Here is a 10,000-nt window from a genome sequence, read left to right on the forward strand (position 1 = left end):
AAAAAAAAAAAAAAGGAAAAAAAAAAAAAAAAAAAAAAAAAAAAAAAAAAAAAAAAAACGTATTTTTCTTACCATGAGTAGACCAGCGGCCCGTACAGTCATCATATTTATTTATAAGGAATTCCTTTAATGGATATGCGAAACTTCGAGCACAATTTGAGACGCCTTCAAATACACTTCGAACGCGTCGTCCTAATACCTGTATATATAGAGAGGGCACAATAATAATTACTATGCTGCTGCTCCTGCTGCTGCTGCTGCTGCTGCTGCTGCTGCTATTGCTGCTGTTGCTGCTGCTGGGGGTGGGGGTCGCGGGGGTGGTGCTGCTAGGAGTTGTGTTATAGAGGGATGAGGTGATCTAGTTAGAGAAGGGAGAGAAAAGGAACCATTGCCACAAAACCTCAGGAATACTATAAGCTGCAGCAGCAGCAACAACAGCAGCAACAGCAGCAACAGCAGCAACAGCAGCAGCAACAACAGAAACAGCAGCAGGAAGAGCAGCAACTCACCGCCAATCCATCAAGCATGCGCTCAACAGTCTCCTGGCAGACAGTCGTCCGCTGCCCTGTGTCGCCTGTATCACTCATTGTGCTGTTGTTGCTGCTGCTGTTGTTGTTGTTGTTGTTGCTGCTGCTGCTGCTGCTGCTGCTGCTGTTGCTGTTATCGCTGCAGCTGATGCCCGACTTGGAGTCGCAGCGGCGAACTGAGAAACAGCTGCTGCTTGTGCTGCTGTTTGTGCCGCTGTTGCGGCTGCTGCTGCTGAGGGATTCTAAGACCGCCTAGCAAGGGTAGGCTCGTTGCTGCTGCAGCGCAGCAGCAACAGCAGCAAGGGAGAGGGTGTTAGAAAAAACCAAGCGAACTGACACACTAGACAGCAGCAGAATCTGCTGCTACTATTGCTGTTGCTCCAGCAGTTGTTGCTGCTGTTGCTGCTGTCTGCTGCTGCTGCTGCTGCTAAGAAAACAACTAGTGTATAGAGGAGGTAACAGACCCCTTCAGCCGGGTTCTATATTTTCTTCAATAGCATACCTCTTAAACCCTAAACCCTAAACCCTAAACCCTAAACCACGCAGCTAGCGGCCTGCTGCTGCTCTCCTGCTTCTCCTCTTATGTAAATAAGCTATAAACCCTAATCTAAATTAGATAAGGGGTAAAGACAGAAAAAAACTCATTTATAATTGTTTATTTAATTCATCTTTCTTCTTTTTTACGGTCTAGGGTTTAGGGTTTAGGGTTTATAAAGGGCTGCATGTGAGGCGCAGCAGGCGCCTGCAGCAACAAGGGGGGAGTGTATCTAAACCCTTTTTGTGTACAAACCCTAAACCCTAATAAGAATATTAATAATTAATTATTATTATTTATTAATTTATTAATTTATTTTCCCCTTTTTTCCTTCTTAATGCTCTTGTCTTACTCTATAAATGAGTATTGAAAGCGGCAAAGCCTTGAGGCGCCAAGGCCTGCCACAGCAACAGCAGCAACAGCAGCAGCAGCTGCTGCTGCTGCTGCTGTTGCTGCTGCCGCTGTATGGACCATTAACTGTCTGGTGCTAAGGAGAAGTGTTAATAGCAGCAAAGGTTAAGGGGAGATTGTTTATATAAATAAGACAAAAATAATGTTATTAATATGCAGTAATTTATTATTTTGTTTTTTTCTTCTATTTGCTAATCTTTCTGCTGCTGTTGCTGCTGCTGCTGCTGCTGCTGCTGCTGGTGAAACTGCTGCTGCAGCAGCAGGGGCCCCTAGGGGCCCCTTGCGTGTGGAAGCTGCAGAAGAGTTGTGCCTGCCTTCTTTGCTTTTGCCTTTCTGTATACACCTTACAGGTGTTGCCAATGTGAAGTGTTTAGGGTTTAGGGTTTAGATTTCTAGGGTTTAGGGTTTAGGCCCTGCTGTTTAGGGTTTAGGGTTTAGGGTTTAGGGTTTAGGGTTTGCGTACTGGTGTTGTACAACCTCTGAAGGCCCGCTGGCCACATATTCATCTTCAAACAGCAGCAGCAGCAGCAGCAGCAACAACAGCAGCAGCTGCAATAACAGCATGAGCAGCAGCAGCAGCACCAACGACAGCATCAGCAGCAGCAGCAGCAGCAGCAGCACCGCCGCAGAATTGTCGCCTCTGTGGCTGTAGATGCTCTCGCTGTATATACACCGCAATGACAGCACACGAGGGCAGAAGAAGGCGCCACAGCAACCGAGGTTCCCAGCGGCAGCAGCAGCAGCAGCTGCAGCAGCAGCAGCAGCTCTCCGAGGATGAGGAGCTGCAGCTAGCCCTTGCTCTCTCCCTTTCTCTACAGCAGCAGCAAGAAGAACAGAAGCAGAAACAGCAGCAAGAAGAGGAGCAGAAGCAGCAGGGGGACGACGGGGAGCAGCAGCAGGAAGAGCAAGAACAGCAGCAGCAGCAGCAGCAAAAGGAGGAGGAGCAGCAACAAGGCGAGGAGCAACACGATGTGGAAGTATGCGACAGCGCAGATGACCAGCCGAGCAGCAGCAGCAGCAGCAGCAGCAGCGGTAGAAGGAACAGCAGCAGCAGCAGCAGGCAGCAGCGCCTTGGCAGCAAGTCGGAAGCAAGCTCAAACGAGCAGCAGCAAGACCTGCAGCAGCAGCACCAGCAGCACCAGCAGCACCAGCAGCAGCAGGCTTCGTCGCCTTTGTTGCGAAGGCGTAGCCGACTGAGCAACAGCGGCAATAACATACGGCAGCACGAAGCAGCAGAGAGCAGCAGCAGCAGCAGCAGCAGCAAGCCGCATCGAAAGCGTTTGCGTGCTGAACAGAGCAGCAGCAACAGCAGCAGCAGCAGCAGGAGAAACAGCAGCAGCAGCAACACGAGCAAAGAAGATGATGACCTCCAGCTAGCCTTAGGCCTCTCCCTTTCTGAGCACGTTGCCTCCAACAACAGCAACAGCAGCAGCAGCAGCAGCAGCAGCAGCAGCATCAATTCTAGCAGCAGCAGTAGCAGCACCAGCAGCAGTAGTAGTAGTAGCAGCAGTAGCAGCAGCAGCAGCAAGCCTGGGCCCGACCCAGAAGGCAGCCAACAAGACAGCCATGCAGACGACGAGAGCAGCAGCAGCAACAGCAACACTAGCAGCAATAGCAGCAGCAACAATAGCAGCAGCAGCACGGACAATAGTAGGAGCAGCAACAACAACAATAGCAGCAGCAAGAATGGCAGCAGCAGCAGCAGCACAAACAGCAGCGAGCTGCAGACACACCAGCAGGCAACAGCGCGGTGCACCCGACGCCGTGCTGCTGCTGCTGCTGCTGCTGCTGCTGTTGATAGTGAAGACAGCAGCAGCAGCTTTAGCGGCGAGAGCGAGAGCGACAGCAGCAGCAGCAGCAGCAATAGCAGCTGGAGCAGCGACGGAGAGTTTGCTGCTGGCAGGCGGGTCCGCAGCAGCAGCAGCAGCAACAGGAGACACCGCAGCAGGGGCAGCGGTGCTGCAGCGGCACGCAAAGCAGCAGCGAGTCGCAAGAGCAGCAGCAGCAGCAGCAGCAGCAGCAGCAGCAGCAGCAGCAGCAGCAACAGCAAGTCTGTGTTGGCACAGAAGCGCGGGCCGCTGCAGGCTGAGAGGAAGCAGCAGCGGCAGCGAGCTGCAGCAGCAGCAGCAGCAGCAGCAGCAGCATGGAAGGAAGAGAAGCTGCTGGCAGCAAGAGATTTCCTTTGGGATGTATTAACAGGGGTGCAGCAGCTCGTGCCGCTGCAGCAGCAGCAGCGGCAGCAGCAGCAAGCAGCACAGGTGCAGCAAACCCTAACTAAGCTGCAAGGAGACCTAACAACAGAAGCAGCAGACATGCAGCAGCAGCAGCAGCAGCAAGAACAGCAGCAGCAGCAGCAGCAGGCGACGGCGCATGCAGTGCAGCCCGCTCCAACGGACGAACCGCGCAGCAGCAGCAGCAACAACAACAACAGTAGTAGCAACAACACCAGCAGTAGCAACAACAACAGCACCACCAGCAGCAATAGCAGCAGCAGCAGCGACAGCAGCAGCAGCAGCAGCAGCAGCAGCAGCAGCAGCGGTGAATTTCTTAATTATGTAACAGTTGATAGACTTAAAAAAGTAGCAGAAGAAGCAGCAATAGATCTAAGCGAGAGGGACATTCTTGATATGATTGCTGCTGCTGCTGCTGCTGCTGCTGCTGCTCGTGCAGCTCCTTCGGATGCTTCTGCAGCAGCAGCAGAAGCAGCAGAAGCAGCAGCAGCAGCAAAGAAACAATATGTCACTTTTGCTGAGTTTGCTGCTGTATTTAATCATGCAGGACTAAGAATAGAAAAGAATGGCCACGTATGGTAGCAGCAGCAGCAGCAGCAGCAGCAAGAACAAATGCAGCAGCAGAAGCAGCAGCAGCAGCAAATGCAGCAGCAGCTCCTGCTGCTGCTGCTGCTGCTGTGCTGGAGGCTGTAACCCTAGTTTTTTTTTTTTTTGCAGACAGCTGCTCCTTTTTTCTGCTGCTGCCGCAGCAGCAGCAGCAGCAGCTAAGTTACGCTCTGGGGTTTTATTGTTTCTTTTGCTGCTGCTGTTGTTGCTGCTGTTGCTGCTGTTGCTGCTGCTGGTTACTCACTTTTCTTTTCAGCACATTACTGTGCCTCCTGTAGTGTATCTGCTGCCTCCCCTGCTGCTGCTGTATCTGCTGCTGCATCTGTTGCTGCATCTGCTGCTGCATCTATTGCTGCATCTGCTGCTGCATCTGCTGCTGCATCTGCTGCTGCATCTGCTGCTGCTGCTGCCTCTTCGTAAACGGGAGGAATGAGGACGACCTGCAGCAGCAGCAAAAAGAGACAGCAGCATCAGCAAGTAGAGACAGCAGCAGCAGCAAGTATAGACAGCAGCAGCAGCAGCAGCAGCAGCAGCAGCAGCAGCAGCAGCAGCAGCAAGAGTAAAATAGAACAAATACTTTACAAGGAGACACAAACAAAGGAGACAGCAAAAGGGAGACAGGAGACAAAAAGGAGACAAAAGGAGACAAAAAAAGGAGACAAGAAAAGGAGACAAAAGGAGACAAGAAAAGGAGACAAGAAAAGGAGACAAAAGGAGACAAAAAAAGGAGACAAAAAAAAAGGAGGGAAAAAAAGGAGAAAAAAAGACAAAAAAAAAAGGAGACAAAAAATAAAGGAGAAAAAAGGAGACAAGAAAAAAGGAAGGAGAAAAAAGGAGGTAAAAAAAAGGAGAAAAAAAAAAGAAAAAAAAAAGGAGAAAAAAAAAAGGAGGAGAAAGTTGTTACTCTTTGTATAGCATCTAAGGAAGACATGAAGACTTCTCCGTCACGAGCAAAGAAGAGACAACAAGAATTAGGAGACCCTAGCAGCACTCCTTCCTGCTGCTGCTGCTGCTGCTGCTGCTGCTGCTGCTGCTGCTGCTGCTGCTGTTGCTGCTCCTGCTGTTGTTGCTGCTGCTGCTGCTCCTGCTGCTGCGATCTGCTGCTGGCAACAGCTTGGGAGAGGAAGGATAGAGAAGGAGCAATGGCATCAGGAGACAGCCTGTTTGCTGCTGCAGCAACAGCATAAGAAGGTGCAGAGGAAGCAGCAGCAGCAGCAGCAAGTTCTGCTGCTGCTGCTGCAGGAGGCACAGACTCACAATAACCCATTGGCTTTATATAGTCTCTTGCGTCCTCCTCCTCTATAGGAGGCAACGGGTAGCAGGGCTGCTGCTGCTGCTGCTGCTGCAGCAACGGCAGCATATTGCTGCCAGCAGATGCACCCTCGGCTATTGCTCTTGCTGCATGCATGCGAGCGCATGCACCAAGTGCTGCTGCTGCTGCTGCTGCAGGCAGCTTCTGCACTGATTCTGCTGCTTCTGCACTCTCCAGGTGTATGTACACCGGAGCTCCTGCTGCCATGGTTAGCTCACGACGGCCTAATAACTCTAGTCTAGGCTTACGCTGCTGCTGCTGCTGCTGCTGCTGCTGCTGCTGCTGCAGGGGAGCAACAGGAACAGTAGCCATTTGTATATCAAGGGCGTCAACAAGAGGAAGGGCCTCCAAGTCTGCAAGGTCCTGCAGACGATTTCCTGTACAAAAACCCTAAACCCTAAACCCTAAACCCTAAACCCTTGCGCATGCAGGAAGGACAAAGAGACAAACAAAAAGAGACAAAAAGGAGAACAAAAAGGGAGGCAGGAGACAGCAGCAATAGGGTCTAAAACGAACATATAAGAGAAGCAGTCAAGGGTTAAGGGATTAGGGTTTAGGGTTTAGGGTTTAGGGTTACGAATCATTTGTAGGAGATGGCGGAGATCCTGCACCGTGACGATGCTGGCGAAGTCTTCAATGGGGTGCTGCTCCTGCTGCTGCTGCTGCTGCTGCTGCGGCAGCCGCAGCTGCTGCTGCACAGGCAGCAGCAAACGGTGCTGCTCCCAAGAAAAATCTGTTGTTATAAACCCTGTATAACTACGACGGACTTTAGGGGGCCAACCGTATGCTACAACTTGCCTGCAGACACCCTAAACCCTAAACCCTAAACCCTAAACCCTAAACCCTAGAGGCACCGGAAATGTAATCCTAATACCGTAACACTCAACCCTAAAGAAATAGGCAAGGATGTGACTCTTGGCGTACAACACACACAACACTCCTTCGTAAACCCTAAACCCTAAACCCTAAACTTGTGCAACTCTAAACCCTAAACCCTAAACCCTCCTGCAGTTAACAGACCGGATAACTTCCTCCACGCGACACCGCCAGGGAGCGTCCAGGGGATCGTCGACCTGCAGACACGCCAAAACCGTAAACCCTAAACCCTAGCTCGTGTGAAAGGGTTTGGAGAGGGTATGTGGATTCAAATTTAGGGTTTAGGGTTTAGGGTTTAGGGTTTACCTGTCCCATATCGGCAACTAAGGGAGAGGGAGGGTTTGCGAATGCATAAGATGCATCTAAGAAGAAGAAACCCTTATCAGGGTTCATTGAGGGCTAAGCATCGAACACAGGAAACAAACCCTAAACCCTAAACCCTAAACCCTAAACCCTAGAGCTACTTCCTACCCCAAACATTTGAACGCCTCGACTTTACGCGATTTAGGGTTTAGGGTTTAGGGTTTAGGCAAGCGTATGCTTAAGGGTTTAGTGCTTAATGATGACTAGTGTGGCCCACAACAGGCAAGGCTATTTATGAGCAATTAGGGTTTAGGGTTTAGGGTTTACTGGTGGATTGTTTAATTCTGTAACAGGGAGAGGCTGCCCTGCAGTAACAAAACCCTCGCCAGCAAACCTCTCGAATTGTTCTCTTGTACTCGGGCTGAATACAACAGAACAGAGGTTTAGGGTTTAGGGTTTAGGGTTTGGAGTTAAAAAGAAATACAACATAAACCCTAAACCCTAAACCCTAATTCTTACTTATAGTGCTTCTTGATGTTCTCGTATACTCTAAGCACACGAGGCTCCAACAGCTTCTCCTCTTCCTCATCTAATATCCACTCTGTAGCACAAACCCTAAACCCTAAACCCTAAACCCTAAACCCTAAACCCTAATTCCTATTGCTGTGAACTCTAACGATTCCTGGCACCAAAGCTGTAAGCCGTGTAAACCCTAGGAGATGCAAATGCAAACCCTAAACCCTAAACCCTAAACCCTAAATATACCTTGTCGTGGTTGCTCCTCCCTAGTTCGCCACTTCTCGTGTTCAACCATTGCTTCTGCTATTGTCTGCAAGCAGACACCAAACCCTAAACCCTAAACCCTAAACCCTAAACCCTTAAACATAAACCCTAAACCTTGCTACAGATAAGGATATTGGGTTTAGGGTTTACAAGGGTTTAGGGTTTACTAGGGTTTAGGGTTTAGGGTTTTAGTACCTTGACTGTCTTCCGATAGGGAATTCCTTTCGGCGGTGGTTGTCCTGCACATAAACCCTAAACCCTAAGCCCTAGCAACCTATGCGCAGCAACAACAACAGGAACTGCAGCAGTACCAGCAGCAGCAGCAACAGCAGCAGCAGCAGGAGCAGCAGCAGCAGCAGCAGCAGCAGCAAGAATCACCTTCTGGCCAGGGGCCAAGACCCCTGTGCAGTTTCTCATATTCAAGTAGGTCAGTCTGCAGTACTCACAAACCCTAAACCCTAAACCCTAAACCCTTAAGTCTATTCCTTGAACTAGCCTTCTAAGGGTTTAGGCAATGAGGTTTAGCTCTTGAGGGTTTACGATTTGGGGTTTTAAGTGTTTAGGGTTTAGGATTCAAGGGTTTAGGGTTTAGGGTTTAGGGTTTAGGGTTTGCATACATAAACTTCTGGGGGTTCTTGGTCAACAAGATACTTCATATCATCGTCAAGATATACCTCAAAATCTGCAGCAGCAGCAGCAGCAGCAGCAGCAGCAGCAGCAGCAGCAAAAGCAGCAACAGCAGCAGCAGCAACAGCAACAGCAGGAAAATCATCAGAAGCAAGGCAAATATAAGCAGCAGCAGATGCTGCTATTCTGTTTCCTGCTATGGATACAGTCTAGGTCTGTTGCTGCTGTTGTTGCTGCTGCTGTTTCTGCTGCTGCTGTTCATGCTGCTGCTGCTGCTGCTGCTGCTGCTGCTGCTTACTGTTGTCTCCTTCTATTCCCTTAACAAGAAGATCTGGTTCGTCTTCCTGCAGCAGATCGCGGGCAAAGTACACGCGTTTCTTGCTGCCGTTGCTGCTGCTGCTGCTGCTGCTGCTGCTGCTGCTGCTGCTGCTCCTGCCCTGCTGGCGCAGCCGTTCGTTATAAGCAGCAACTCGCTGCTGCTGCTCCTGCTGCTGCTGCTGCTGCACCTGCTGCAGCATTACTTCATCAGGGATGAGGTTATGAGGAGGAGCAACAAAAGGATAATCCCTAAGCCGCACACAGACACATTGCTGCTGCTGCTGCTGTTGCTGCTGCTGCTGCTGCTGCAGCTAGGCTGACGGCTGCTGCTGCAACTATTCCTGCTGCAGCTACTGCTGCAGGTCCTAACTGCTGCTGCTGCAGCTACTCGAGAGGCAATAGCCTTGATGCCAGCACAGCAGTATCAGCAGCAGCAACAGCAGCAGACTCAGTAGCAGCAGCAGCAGTAGCAGCAGCAGCAGCAGCAGCAAAGAATCTTACGCAACGTCTATGTCTTCATATTCATCTACCCCTTCATCCTCGTCGTCTTCTTCTTCTGCTGCTGCTGCAGCAGCAGCAGCAGCAGCATTTAGTGCTGCTGCTGCACCATTTCTTTTTCTAATACAAGAGCGATGAAGAACAGGCTTAGCAATTGCTGCTGCTGCTGCTGCTGCTGCATTTGCTGCTGCTATCTTACCCCCTTCGCTGCTGCTGTTGCTGCTGCTGCTGCTGCTGCTGTAGTTGTGGTAATGGGGCTTAATAGGGAGAAGCCAAGCAGTCAATACTCGCTGTGCTGTTGCTGCAGTTGCTGCTGTTGCTGCTGTTGCTGCTGCTGCTGTTGCTGTTGCTGCTGCTGCTGCTGCTGGTGGACCTCTGTATGTTGTCTGTACCTTCTTCTGGTGTATATAAAGGCAGTTAACTACAGACCCAGACTGCAGCAGCAGCAGCAGCAGCAGCAGTAGCAGCAGCAGCAGCAGCAACCGCAGCAGCTGCCTCGCATGCTGCAGCATGTTGCCTACTACAGGCTGCTAAAACCTTGCTCAGTTACACATCAAACCCTAAACCCTAAGCCCTAAACCCTAAACCCTAATAAGGGCCCCCCATGACGGGGGGTTGAGGCAATGCAGGGAGAGCAGCTCCTTGAACCCTAAACCCTAAACCCTAAACCCTAAATGTTCAATAGAGTTATATATTTAAAAGTATTTAATAAAAAAGAATGCTCATTTAATTGACGTAAACCCTAAACCCTAAACCCTAAACCCTCGTACTTCATGGGGTCCTCATCGAAGGGCCCCACAGCCGACACTCGGTGACTCCAGACCCTAAACCCTAAACCCTAAACCCTAAACCCTCATTTTCCTTCGCTGAGCAGTTTATATATAAATAAATATCTTGACAAAATTTTGTCTTTATTACATCTCTCCTTAGCCTTAGTTATTTTACGGAAACCTGAGGGTTTAGGGTTTAGGGT

At 50.2% G+C, this 10,000-nt stretch overlaps 2 protein-coding genes across 2 annotated transcripts; one reads left to right on the forward strand and one right to left on the reverse strand.

Annotated features, from left to right (window-relative positions):
* Window positions 1-2,150: 2,150 nt before the first annotated feature.
* On the forward strand, window positions 2,151-4,286 carry EMWEY_00009980 (hypothetical protein, conserved; the record flags this gene model as incomplete). Its single annotated transcript, XM_013478765.1, has 1 exon — window positions 2,151-4,286. One exon carries the CDS (start codon window positions 2,151-2,153, stop codon window positions 4,284-4,286), a length of 2,136 nt encoding a protein of 711 aa, XP_013334219.1.
* Window positions 4,287-4,570: 284 nt separating this feature from the next.
* EMWEY_00009990 (hypothetical protein, conserved) lies at window positions 4,571-8,729 on the reverse strand (the record flags this gene model as incomplete). The annotated part of the gene is made up of 11 exons (XM_013478766.1): window positions 4,571-4,750; window positions 5,215-5,999; window positions 6,200-6,420; window positions 6,643-6,695; window positions 6,805-6,897; window positions 7,350-7,402; window positions 7,567-7,630; window positions 7,780-7,823; window positions 7,963-8,017; window positions 8,202-8,266; window positions 8,510-8,729. 11 exons carry the CDS (start codon window positions 8,727-8,729, stop codon window positions 4,571-4,573), a joined length of 1,833 nt encoding a protein of 610 aa, XP_013334220.1.
* Window positions 8,730-10,000: the final 1,271 nt, after the last annotated feature.

This window comes from Eimeria maxima, genomic scaffold, assembly GCF_000499605.1.
Source record: "Eimeria maxima Weybridge genomic scaffold, Emw_scaff66, whole genome shotgun sequence".
NCBI lineage: Eukaryota > Apicomplexa > Conoidasida > Eucoccidiorida > Eimeriidae > Eimeria > Eimeria maxima.